The sequence below is a fragment of the Mastigoproctus giganteus genome, chromosome 1 (genome assembly GCF_048544385.1).
Source record: "Mastigoproctus giganteus isolate SK-2022 chromosome 1, ASM4854438v1, whole genome shotgun sequence".
NCBI lineage: Eukaryota > Metazoa > Arthropoda > Arachnida > Uropygi > Thelyphonidae > Mastigoproctus > Mastigoproctus giganteus.
The window spans coordinates 166752205-166766366 of NC_143575.1; the positions used below are offsets into that span (position 1 = coordinate 166752205).

The 14162-nt window shown below is 37.5% G+C and overlaps 1 protein-coding gene across 1 annotated transcript in view; it reads left to right on the forward strand.

Moving 5' to 3' along the window:
• Positions 1-14162, forward strand: part of Vps50 (vacuolar protein sorting 50) — a 731402-nt gene that overhangs the window by 507307 nt on the left and 209933 nt on the right. The window contains exon 17 of the mRNA XM_090374870.1: positions 12560-12654. Within this exon, the coding sequence (XP_090230996.1) occupies positions 12560-12654 (95 nt within the window). The remainder of the gene's footprint in view (positions 1-12559; positions 12655-14162) is intronic.

The following is a 14162-nucleotide window of genomic DNA, read 5'->3' on the forward strand; positions in this document are numbered from 1 at the left end:
TCAAGGGTGGAATTCAGGATCATTTGGATCGAATAGAAATTCTCAAGGATACTCAGCATGGTTTTGTAAAGGGAAAATCATATTTAACAAATCTGGTTCGCTATTTCGAAAGGGTCACTCACGAGCTGGATTTAGGGAATAATTTCGACATTGTTTATTTAGATTTCAGCAAAGCTTTTGACTCAGTCCCACATGAGCGGTTGCTTTATAAGCTGGAACAGGTTGGAATCACTGGGAAAATCCTTAGATGGATAGAAGGATGCCTTCAGGGCAGGAGGCAGAGGGTTGTGATAAATGGCTATTCCTCAGATTGGGTTGATGTAAGAAGTGGGGTTCCCCAAGGATCAGTACTAGGACCACTGTTATTTTTAATTTTCATAAACGACATTGATGAAGGGATAGAGGGCGTGATGTCTAAATTTGCAGATGATGTTAAAATTGGTAGAGTAGTTAATGATCACTGTCAAGCTGAGCTTCTTCAGAGAGACCTAGATAGACTTCAGGAATGGTCAGAAAAATGGCAGCTGTGCTTTAATCCAACAAAGTGTAAGGTATTACACCTGGGAAACAGTAATCCCAAAATAACTTATTCACTTGGTGGAGTTCAACTAAACCCAGTACTGGAGGAAAGGGACTTGGGTGTTACGATACGGTCAGACATGAAATTCTCTGAGCATTGTAAACAGGTTGCAAGGAAGTCCCATGGTGTCCTATCAAAGATCTATCGAACTTTTGCAAGTAGAGATAAGGACGTGGTAATCCCATTATATAGGGCTTATGTTAGACCACACTTGGAATACTGTGTTCGAGTATGGAGACTGCACCTAAAGAAAGACATCAAGCTTCTTGAAAGGGTGCAAAGACGGGTAACTCGCTTGGTGAGATCGGCAAAAGGGCGTCCTTATGAAGAAAGACTTCGAATATGTGGGTTGTAGAGTTTGGAAACTAGACACCTTAGAGGAGATTTGATTGAGGTGTTTAAGGCTCTGAGAGGCATCAGTAAAATGAATGAGGACAAAATTTTCAAGATTATAAATGATGCTAGAACTAGGGGACATAAATTCAAGTTACGGGGGAAAATGTTTAGATTGGACTGCAGGAAGTTTTATTTTAGCCAGCGAGTTATAAATTACTGGAATAAGTTGCCTTCATGGGTGGTAGAGGCCGACAGTTTGGGGAAATTCAAAGGTCATCTGGATAGCACTTTCGGGTAAGGGAAGCACATAGGATGATAGGTTTAATTTCCTTTTTTTTTTTTTTTTTTCTTTATTAATTATTATTATTTAGTTATTTATTTATTTTTTTTTTTTTATTTTTTTTTTTTTTTATTATTTTTATTTTTTTTTTTTTGGCTGGTGGTGCAGCATAAGCCATAGGCTTTCTTGTACCATTCGGCCGTTACTAATACTAACTCTCATTCAGTCCAGTTCAGCAGATGATCCATTCTCTTTTGGATCATGAATATGATATCCATTTCTGCAAGATTCCTAGCCACATTGGGATTGGGGAAAATGATTTGGCTGAAACCGCAGCCAAATCAGCAATTTTCATCAATAATCATTGCCTGTCAGTCCCCCTTTACAGACTACTGGTGAAAAATCGACAAGATAAATTCCCAATGGTAGGATTCATGGAATGGACGTACAACAAATAAATTACATTAGATAAAGCCTGCAATTAAACTGTGGCGGTTTAGTCTTCATGGGAATCATAACGAAGAAGTTATTCTTGCTAGACTCCACATAGGAAACAGTCATCTTATGTCTCCTATGGGCGAGTCTTGTGACACCATCTTAACTATAAAACATGTTTTAATTGAATGTACTAATTTTAACCACACATGAAACATGTATTATTGCTATTACCCATCTGACTGAGCCTTATACACTCAGTCAGATTACATCAGACAATGATCATGTGTCAGATATTTTTAAATTTTTAGAAATATATATATATATATATATATATATAGTGTTAAGCATTTATTTTTAGTTGCCCTGTATTGCCTTTTACTTCATTTCATTTTTGTTTTCTTTTTTTTTTTTATGTATTTACAAATTTTTTGATTTAAGCATTCTGTAAGGTTACAAAATTTTTTATTCTTTTGTATTTCTTTTGAGTGGTTGTAGTGCACCATAGTTTTAGTTGCTTTTGCACCAGTAAAATCCAAATTCAATCCAACCCATAGTACTAAAGGAAAGACACCTTTATTTTTTCTCGTAGTTTTATTACTAACCCCCTACTACTTTTCGCTTGGTCACACCAGGCACTGCTGCTGCCTCCCCGTGGTGGGGCCGGACACCTTGTCAGAAAAGCTCATCTGCCAAAGGCCAAAAGGAGCAAAGATGGAGCAAAATGTTTATCCACCTTTAGAGCCGACACGCTCTCGGCCACAGACTGAAGCTGATTATGACAGTTCACATCCCAAGAGGCTGAAAACAAATTCAACAACAAAAGAGTTTCATTCCTTTCTAATATTACATTCACTTTCAGAACAACCTCTCAGCAAATTATCTCCTTTCCTCATCCAGAATGGTTTTGGCACATTATAGCCTTAGTTGCTAATGCGCCAATAAAACCCAACTACCAACCAACCTCATCCAGAAACACCTGGAGAGTATTGCGGGATCTCCGAAGACTGTGAAGAGGCTGCAATCTGGAGACTTACTTTTAAAAAAACAACAAAGAGTAGACATTCAGATAAACTCTTACAACTTTCAAATTTTGCTGGGATTACCAATTAAAGTATCTCCCCATGCTACCTTAAATACATCCAAAGGTGTGATTTCTAGCTGGGATCTGTTGAACGTGACAGAGAATGAAATAACTCAAGAACTTCACAATCAAAAGGTTATTGCATCAAAAAGGACCATGATTAAAAAAGACAATATCCTTACGGCTACCAGGAATATAATTCTTACATTTAATTCCCCAAACCTACTGTCAACAGTAAAAGCTGGTTATCTACTTTGCCGTGTTCGTTCATATATTCTCAATCCCTTGATATGCTACAAGTGCCAAAAGTATGGTCACTCTCAGACAACATGTAGAGGAAACCCAGTTTGTCCTAACTGTGGATCTTCCAATCATACTCAATTTGAATGTTTGGTGACAGAAAAGACTTGTCCCAACTGTAAAAGTAACCAATCTGCATATTCTAAAACTTGTGAGAGATGGAAAAGTGAGAAACAAATTGTTAAATATAAGGTTGAGAACAAGGTAAGCTTTCAAGAAGCAAGGAAAATAATTGCTCCTACTGTGCCCAAATGTACCTATGCAAATGTTGCACAAAAACAACAAACATTGTCCACCCATACTGATGTTACTGTCCCCTCAAACATATCAATCTCTGACTGGGCTCAAGCTGTCCTCTCTCAGCAACAGTCCAGTAACCCTAAGCACTCAGGCCAGGCAAGTAACACTCCTCTTACAATACCAGCGACATCTCCTCCTCCAGTGGCGCCTCCGTAGCCAGGTGGGAAGGAGCAGCAGTGCATAGTACACGCTTCTTGATTAGACTGGGGTTCGAGCCCGTTACCACCAAATACGGAGGATGCGGAAAGGTCAAGGGAATGACCACCGCATATTCCCGGAGCAATATGGCCTTAGTTGCTAATGCTCCTAAAAATCAAATAACAAACAAACCTCCTCCAGCGATTACTAGTACATCACACAGTCAGTTTCAATTCAAGAAAGAATATCCAAGAATCATCCATGGATTCTGATTATTCTTACAACTAGGATGATTCAATTCTAGAAATACATGTTGCATTACATATGGACATTGGATGGCCTAGATTTCCAAAAAAAGACAAACAGAAGACCGACCGCCATAAAACTGCCATACTGAAAAAAAGAATTAAGATACAGCTTCTTATAATCATCTCAAGTAATGCCTTATGTCCATTTTACAATGGAACTGCAGAGGACTTCGTAGCAATATTGACGATATTCATTACCTTATTCATCACTACTCTCCAGTTGGTTTCTGCTTACAGGAAACCCATTTAAATTCTCAAATTTCCACCTCTATATATCAAAAAGATCGCATTACATCGATTACTGCCCGTGGTGGTGTAGCCATCTTGATCAACTCACAGATCCCAGCCAAACAAATTGTTCTTCAAATATAAATTGAAGCTGTACATTTCATTACACAGATTGCAATAACTCTTGTTTCAATCTATCTTCCACAAATCATGCCTCCTCTTACAAAGAACTTGAAGATCTTCTAATGCAGTTACCTCCCCCTGTCTGTCTATTGGGAAATTTCAATAGCCACCACCCCTTATGGGGATCTTCTAAATTAGACAGATATGGCTGACTAATTGAAACCTTTCTGAATAAGCAAAACCTTACCATCCTTAATACTGGTGGACCTACTTACATAAAATTGCCAACTGGACAAACTTCTGCAATTGATCTCTTGATGTGCTCCCTGATACTGTTTCCAATCATCATGGAATGGTCTGTTATGGATGATCCCATGGGCAGTGATCATTTTCCAATTATATGTAATCTGCTCACTACACAACCACCTTTACCAAAACCTTACAGGAAATGGAAATTCTCTCGAGCCAACTGGGTAAAATTTCAATCAGCAATTACACTGAATGAGGAAATTATACGATTACAACCCATAGATGAAGTGAGAATATATCACATCCCAATTGCTATCAACTGCTAAAAACTCAATTCCATTGACAAATCCCCCAGCAGCAGCATTTTAACTACTGGTGGAATGATGAATGCACGAAAACAAAGAGGGAAAAAAATAAAGCGTGGAATTTATTTAGAACCCCCAACCACAGCTAATCTCATCAATTATAAGAAACAAAGGGCAAAAGCCCATTTCATACAAAGACAAGCCAAGAAAAATTCCTGGACTCTGTTTGCATCCACTGTAAGCAGAAACAAATATTCCAGATTAATATGGAAGAAAATTAGGCAGCTTTCTGGCAAGTTTCCAACCATCCCTACCACAATTCTTTCATGGAATGAGCTAAAACTCTCTGATCCTCTAGATGTAGCAAATGCCTTGGGAAAAATCTTTGCCCAAGTCTCATCAGCATCGAGCTATTTGCCGGAATTCCAGCAAAAGAACATCACTGAATCTCAACCCATCAACTTTCGCACCACTCTAATCTTATCATATAACCAGCCTCTTCAGTATTTGGAATTTCTACAAGCCATTAGAAAAACGTGCAATGGTGCAGCAGGGCCCGATGGAATATATCACATCATGTTACAGCATCTTGATGACAAACATTTGCAGCTACTGCTGTTATTTTATAATATAATATTTCTGGAAAACATCTATCCTACATCATGCCACAGTTTTGTACTTTTTGAAACCCCAGAAAGATCCTTCCAGTCCTTTTAGTTACCAGCCAATTTCCCTTTCTGGTTGCCTTGGTAAAATCCTTGAGAAAATGATCCACAGACGACTCGTTTGGATAATTCAAGACCAAAATCTAATGAGTAATAGTCAACATGGCTTTCGCCAAAACAGGTCTGCCTTAGATCTTATGATTAGGGTTGAGTCTGCAGTTCGCAATGCCTTTGTGAGAAATGGACACCTTGTTATGGTCTCCATTGACATAGAGAAGGCATTTGTTACTACCTGGCGTCACAGCATTCTTAGAGACCTGCATACCCTTAGTCTACGAGGCAACCTGCATATATACATTCAGAACTTTTTATGGAGTCGTTCTTATCAAGTAAGACATTTTAACTCCCTTTCTACGACATTCCTGCAGGAAGAAGGAGTTCCACAAGGGTCTGTACTGAGTGCAACTTTTTGTCCCTAGAATTGACTCCATTAGAAAAGAACTTCCAAATACTGTTGAGGCTCTTACCTTTATGCTGACAATCTCTCTCTTTCTTGCCATTCTCAGAACATAAGATCTATTGAATGTCAATTGCAGATATCACTAAAAATACGAAAGTGGCAGTGCTCAATGGTTATCGTCTTTCACAACAGAAAGCTGTCGCTATACACTTTTGCACTCAATGCAAATTACATACAGATCCCGAACTTCACGTCAGACTTTACCATTCTGATTGCCAATAACATCAGATTCTTGAGATTAACCCTTGACAAGAAGTTAAACTTCCTTGACCATATTAAATTTGTACGAAAAGCTCAACATACTAAGAGCTTTATCTGCCCTGTCTTGGGGAGCAGATCGTACCTCATTGCTTCAACTATATAGAGCATTGATTAGATCCTGTTTGGATTATGGTGCTCGAGTCTACAATTCTGCCCGAAAGAGTGTACTACACTGGCTAGATCCGATATAACACAGTGCATTACGGATTGCACTTGGAGCCTTCAGGACATCTCCAACTCACAGTCTATATATTGAAGCTCACAAACCCCCTTTACACCTCCTCAGAAAAATGTTAATACTGAAATATGAAGACAAAATAAAAAGCTGCTGTTTGCGTCTTATTCACCCATACCTCTTCAATCCTCAACTAACTAATCTATACAGAAATAAACCTAATAAAATAAAGCCAGCAGGCCTACGGCTTTTTGAAATATCACAGAGTTGGCTCTTCACAACAGTCAACAGGTAATGAATTACTTTCATCCACTTGGACTCCTCCTCAACTGAACTTTGATACTTATTTTCTTCAATGGGGTAAGAATCTTCTACCGACTCTCAACTTGAAACAACTCCATGCAAGTCATATTCAGGGCTATGTTGATTTCCTGCCAATATATACCGATGGGTCCTAATCTCAATCAGCCATTGGAGCAGCAGCAGTGTTTCCCTCCACTATTATTTCAGCTTCCCTTCAACCTGAGTATAGCAAATTTTCTGCAGAACTACATGGAATAAAATTAGCTCTGGAAAATTTGAATCTTTACCCATCTTCAAAATATTTAATTTACACAGACTCTCTCAGCTGAATTAAAGCAATGCAAAATCCTTCCTATACGAATCGTCCTGTTTTAAACCAAATCAGGAACTTGCGCTTGAAAATTGGAAGTCAACAATTAGTGAACTTTTGTTGGCTTCCAGCACATTCAGGGATAAAGGGGAATGAACTGGCGGATATATCGGCAAAAAATCCCTCCACATTAGATTTGACGTCTGTCCATATTTCAGCTTCTGACCATGATATCATCATAAAAGCAGCATGCCTTCAACAGTGGAAAGAGCTATGGCACACCCGGACTAATAACAAACTTTTTCAGTTGAAACAGGAACCAAAATTTTGGCATTCAAGCATCCAAACCAACTAGAAGGGAAGAAGTGGTACTTGCACAGGCAAGAATAGGACATAATCATCTGACCCACCTCCATCTACTCACAGGTGATGATCCTCCTCAAGCATATTCTTATTGACTGTCCTCAATATCATCAGGACAGAACATCAGTCCTGCTTTCTCAGACTAAACTGCAAGAACCAATATCACTAGAGAATATTATTGGCGATCAGGCAAATATTAAGGAACTTTTCTGTTTTCTGAAAAAAATTGGAATATACCATCGATTCTGAATAGTTTTTCTAAAATGATATTGAAATGCCTTCAATTCTGAATTATTTCCTACCACAACTCTATGGACAGGCGCACTATAGCCAGTGCACACCCACACGCACACACTCTTGTGTCTCTGACAGGACACCACTCTTAATATTTTTTTTTTTTTTTTTTTATGAAAAACCCTAAACACGAAAGGTATCAAAACCTATAGTACTTAGTACCGTGCATGGGTTGAAGGAGAAGTATGGGGGGGGAGGATGCCGGAAACTTTGCTCTAGAGACTAAACATGGGTTTCACCACTTCAAGTCTCCAATAAGCAAAGTGGTGGTATTTCACCGGTTGATGACAGTCATCTACCAACTCTTAATATACATGAAGGTTAAACAAAATAAAAGAAAACCAGTGATAAGAATTATAGGTATGCACATTTATGGTCCTGCAACACCATTCAATTTTAAAATAGCTTGTATTCTACATGGAATAGATTCAAATAAATTTTGAACTGTCTTAAGAGGCAAATTGGACAATTCTTCACAGAGGAACATTTCAGGTTCTTTGGGTGAGGAAGGAGAAGAAAATCTGCTTCTCACTGCCCTCTCTAAATTTGCTATAATGTTTAATAATCACACACTCACCTCACTTACTAATGTTTAAGTCTGGTGAAGCCATATTATCAATTTACACTGATAATATGACCCCTAAAACACCAATTCAATATAGTAATTATAAAACACGACGATTTGAAAATTTCTGTCAGATAAACACAACAAAAAAAATCACATCAACTAAAGCAGTGATTCCCAAAGTGTGGTACTCATACCACCAGTAGTATGTGGGAAATTTTAGGTGGTATGCAGTGAAAATAAATCACTAAAGTTCAAAAGACACGAAATTTTCAAAATGTTTTGAAATATTTTTGGCTGCCGAAATGTAAAAAGTCACTATTTCAAGTGTCAGCACTTACGTTCAATGGTTTTCAAGTTCCCTTTATTTTTACGCAAACCACATCTTGATAGTGTTTCACACAAACAGTCTACTGCAACTAATTCTTTGTTTGTATATTACAAACAAGACAACAACTGGATCACGAACAGTGAATGGGTTCGCCTGAATTGGTGGGTACAGAGAGAGGAGTCCACTGCAGCTACTGTGCGGAAATTTGCCTTTAGCCAGAGGGTGGTTAATTGCTGGAACAAACTTCCATCTGTCGTTGTGGAAGTTGATAGGTTGAATAAATTTAAGGAGGAACTGGACAGGCATTTGGAGGGAATGGCGTGATTATTATTTTTTTTTTTTTTTTTTTTTTTTTTTGGCTGATGCTGCATAAGCTCATACACTTGCTTTCTTGCATCACATGCCACTACTACTACTACTATTTCAATTGTCAGAAGTTTTGCTTTGTGGTTTTCAGGTTTCTTTTATTTATTATTTTTTTTTTTTTTCAGAGCAAGAGTCTACTTGTGGCTAATTCTTCATTTGTATACCACAAACAAGACAACGACTTGGTTGCAGTCTATAAACAATACATTTTATAACCTCTTTATTATTATATAGGTATAATAATAAAATTGGTGGTGGAACCATCTGTTGACGGTGGTGAAATCATCTGTTGCCACGTTACCTTGCTGAATGCTCTTCAAAGGACAAAGAAATAATAAAGCTATATACACATATGGAAAACTGAAACAAAGAAAATGTGCGGGCAACTGAAATGAGAAAAATTCAACCAATCACAGGAATTTCCAATCTCTGATTCTTTTATCGTTGCTTCCTTTTACAAATAATATCACTCAAAGTTATGAATGCATTCACAAAGATGAAACCAATTTTGCCTCACTGGCAGGTGGAATTAGAAAAATCTAGCTTTTTAATTAATCTCTGCATCTTGCGTGGAGCTTTATTCGCTGTTTCAAATTTGAGTACACTTTAACAAAAGGAAGAGTTCCATTTGTCTTCACTGCTGATGCTTATCAGCTCACTTATCAACCACTGGGTGACTCTGATCACAGTGTACTGATGTGGAATTTACTTAAAGATGTAACTAGCATAAAGGATAAAGTGAAGGGCTTTTGTAAAGATGCCTACAGTGGTTTCAGACAGTTTTTAAATTCTATTTTATACATCATCAACCGATGATGTTACAAATGGTGAATTCTAAATGGGAAGCCTTCAGGGACTTAATCATGGAGGCTACTAGGCATTTCATACCAACTAAGAATGGTTTAAGCCTAAAGGTTTAGGCCTAAACAGATGGCAGATGAATTAATGAGGTTCGTGGCAAAGAGGCTAGACTAGCAATAATAGCAAGACTTTTGTTGGTTTATTGAATGATTGTTTTCTACAGCAACATGTTAGAAAGAGAGAGATACTCTTGATCTGGTTATCATCACTGATTATTCCTGCATTAAGAATTTTCAGATAAAGGAATCACTGGGTGGCAGTGATCACAGTGTGCTGATGTGGGATTTACTTAAAGATATTACTACCATCAGCAGTAAAGGGAAGGGTTTTTCCTTCTGTAAAGGTGACTACAGTTTTTAAATTGTATAAAGTGGGACAAACTGATGGATGGTGTTACCAGCAGAAAATTCTAAATGGGAAGCATTCAAGGAAGTAATCGTGGAAGCTACTAGGCTTTTCATACTGATTAAGAAATACTGTTCAAGGTTTAGGCCTAAATGGATGTCAGACGAATTAATTAGATTCGTGGCAGAGAAGAAAAATGCATGGGATGCATATAAATTATCAGGTAACACAGAAACCTGTGATAGTTATAAGCTTGTCTGTAATCAAGTCAAAAAGGAAGTTAGGCAAGCAAAGGCAGATTATGAGAAATCTTGGTAAAGGATGCAAAGAAAAACAGCAGAGTTCTTTACTCTAGAAGGAAGGGGATGAATCAGATTGGTCCACTTAACATAGATGGTTTGACTATTGATGATAGTGCTCAGGTAGATGATAAACTGAATGAGTATTTTGTATCTACATTCAGACATGAGGAGTTATTCAAGGAGAGGAATGCCAGAAATTAATCAAACCCTAACAGGGAGCTAAGTGATTTGTAATAACTGAGAGCAAAGTGGAGGAGAAATGGTTAAAGTTAAACTAGAAGGCACCTAGGGTGGATGGAATCTATCCAGTTATATTAAAGGAGGCATCAAAGGACGTAAGCAAACCCTTAGCCATAAGAGCTTCCTTGAACTCAGGAGAGTGCCCATTGGACTGGAGGTTTGCAAATGTATCCCCAATTCACAAAGAGTGAATAAATTCACAAAAGGTAACAGAAGTAACTATAGATCTGTTAGTTTAACTTATGTTTTGGATAAAATAATGGAATCACTGGTTAAAGAAGCATTGCAGTATTATCTAGACAAGACTGCAATAATAGTTAAGACCCAGCATGGGTTTGTTAAAGGGATATTATGTTCAACCAATTTAATTGGATACTATGATGTGGTCACAAAGGAACTGGATGCAAAAAATAATTTTGATATCATATTCTTCAATTTCAAGAAAGCTTTTGTTACTCTTGCACATGCAAGACTGGTGTACGAATTGGAGCGGTAAGGCATTAAGGGTAAGTTGCTACAAGGGATAAAGGGATAACTGAGTGGAAGACGAGAGAGAGTGGTAATCAGTGGAGTTCCCCAGCATTCGATGCTGGGCCCATTGTTGTTTTGTGTATTCATCAATGATATTGATGAAGATATATCAGGCCTCTTGTCCAAGTTTGCAGATGATACAAAGGTTGGCAGGGTTGTTAATAACAGTAAAGAGAGTATGCAACTGGAACTAGATAAGTTGGGCAAATGGGCTGAAAAGTGGCAACTGAAGTTTAACATTGACAAATGCAAAATACTGCATATGAGTAGCAGTAACCAAAGAGAAACATACCAACTGTATAGTACTACAGTCAAGGAAGTGGGGAGTGAAAAAGACCTGGAGGTAATTGTGCAATCATATATGAAGTTCACTGAGCAGTGCAGATGGACTGTCAGAGCAGGTCATGGAATGTTATGAATTGTGTATAGAATTTTGCTGGCAAGGACAAGGAGGTGATTATACCGTTGTACAAGACAATGGTCAGGCCACACCTTGAATACTGTGTACAATTCTGGATGCCTCATTTTAGGTAGGATCTAGAGTTGCTAGAATGAGTACATTGAATGGCAGCAAGATTGGTGAGAGGAACAAAGGTATGCTCTTACAAAGAGAGAGACTTAAGTCCTGCAAGGTGATTTGATTGAGGAGTATAAGGCCTTGAATGGTTTAGGCAGGCTCATTGCTGATGGGATCTTTCTGCTTGCTCGGATTAAGAATCTGAGGGGGCATAGATTCAAATTGAGGAAAGACATTTGTAGAATAGATGTGTGGAAATTTGCCTTTAGCCAGTGGGTAGTTCATTGCTGGAACAGGCTTCCATCTGTTGTTGTTGTGAAAGTTGATAGCTTAAAGAAATTTAAGCTGAACTAGATAAATATTTGGAGTGAACGGTTGGGTGAAATGGGATGGTTTTTTGGGTTGTTTTTTTTTTTTTTTTTTTTTTGCATCATATGCTTCAACTAATGCTAATAGTCACTTAGTGTGGGCAAAACTATTGTACTGCCATGTCTGCCATTGTGGAGTTAGGTGTTGAAGAGTTAATTTGTGCCCAATGATCATGATTTGATTTAGTTAAAAGGCAGGGAAACATCCTCGTGGGAGAGTACCAGAATTTATAGTTGTGCCCTACCACAATGCAAATTAAATATGGGTTTACAGGCTTTTGTACTACTCTGACTGTACACATGAGTCTAAATCACCATATAATCTCAGAAAAGTGCAACCTTTCAAAATTTAAATATTATGAAATTTTTGGAATTTCATCATATTTAATCTCAATTTACTGCTTCTGATATATTTCTGTAGGTTCATTAAATTTTTTATAATTTAAAAAATATATATGTAGTAATAATAAAAAATAACCCTCAAGTTTAAAGTGAGAGCTGAATGATTTTAGTGGTTATAGTTATGTTTTTCTTATGACTTACATTTTCTGGTAAAATACTCTTTTATTGTTTCAGGCATTCTAAAATTTCAAAAAAACAAAATTATCTGTCTAGAAAGAAGCAAGCACCAATTATTACAAACACAACACTTAATGTTTTGAGGCTCTTTGGTGAGTATGTTATAAAGAATAGATTTTTAATTTATTAGCATTTGTCTATGTGGGCTTATAAAACTATAAATAGAATGCTTCATGCATTGATTATTTTTTCCATATTGAATGTATTAATCTGTTGAAATCACTTCTTAATTTGAGTCCTCACTGACACACTATGTTTGACACTCATCACACATTTGAAGAAGCCTGTATTCAAATCCTGTTAGAGACTAGAGGAATTCATAAAGGTCTCTGCAATCAGGGCTATCTCAGACAGAAAGAGCAGAGCAGAGATTTTCACCAATGAGTTATTCTTGGTTTATCTGTTTCTGGGCCAATTTCCATGTCAGACTCGGCCATAAACCCAAAATTGTACAGACATAATACATTACAAACCGTGTGAACTAGAGAATGATAAAAACTGGTGCTCTGTTACCTGAGTAATTGATGCATCAAAAATTTCCCAGTTGATTTGTTTCTTTGTTTTTTTTTTTTCTAGCAGAAAATCAAAATGTAGTTCCCTTTACTAAAAAATAAAAATAATAAAATCTTTGGAAATTATATACTAACAAAAACAGGATGTTGAATTATTACATGATATATAAAATAGTGACCATTATTTTCATTTTGTTATATATGGGATTCATTCCTTCATTAGAAATGCAGGAACTACAGAAAATGTATACAGTACATGCTATAAAATAATTAATTACTAATTTATTTATAGATTATTTATTAACAGCTCCTATACATTTTGTATAGGGGCTGTTAATAAAGAGGACCCCTCACCTTTACATGGTGAGGGGTCCTCCCAGTGATACCGCTGGTCATTCTGACTGGTCTACTGCTCACCAAAGTTCCAGGCTAACACCATAAGAATCCAGTGTGTTTGCTCTGTGCTCTGACCCATGGAAACTTGAAAAGAGAGATCCTTATAGTCGACAGGCACAGCTTCGACATGCCGCTTTGGCCTCTGCTTTGACAAGACAGGAGATCCTGTCAGGAGACAGTTGAAGGAACTTCAGTACCATGTGGTAAGAGTGACTACCCATAATTTATCTTAGGCTGATGCTGTTTAACACTACACTGGTAAACAGAACAGCTAGGGTCTCTGAATGTTTTAACTAGATTTTAATGGTTTTAACCAGAATGGCTAAAACTGAGGTGTGCTAAAACCTCGCAGTTAAAAACTTTGGCTGACAGTTTCTTGTCTCACAGCTGTGCGTAGGTATGACCAAGGTTCACCTATCGAAGCAGCATTAGGTGTGTCAGAAAACTGCTAGATGGGGGGTTCACAGACTAAAATATTAACGGTAGCCGCAGGCAGAGACGAAAGTGATTCTTGCACTGCTTCTATTGCAATGAGCAGCAGCCTAGAGAGCAAGGTGCTGGAAACTTCAAGAGCTGCTAGGAATCATCAGGGGACAAGGAAATACATGCACTGTGTTAGGGTAACTAAGAGTAAAAACAAGTGCATGTATGCTAATGCTAGAAGTACAGTAAATAAAATTGATGAATTTCAA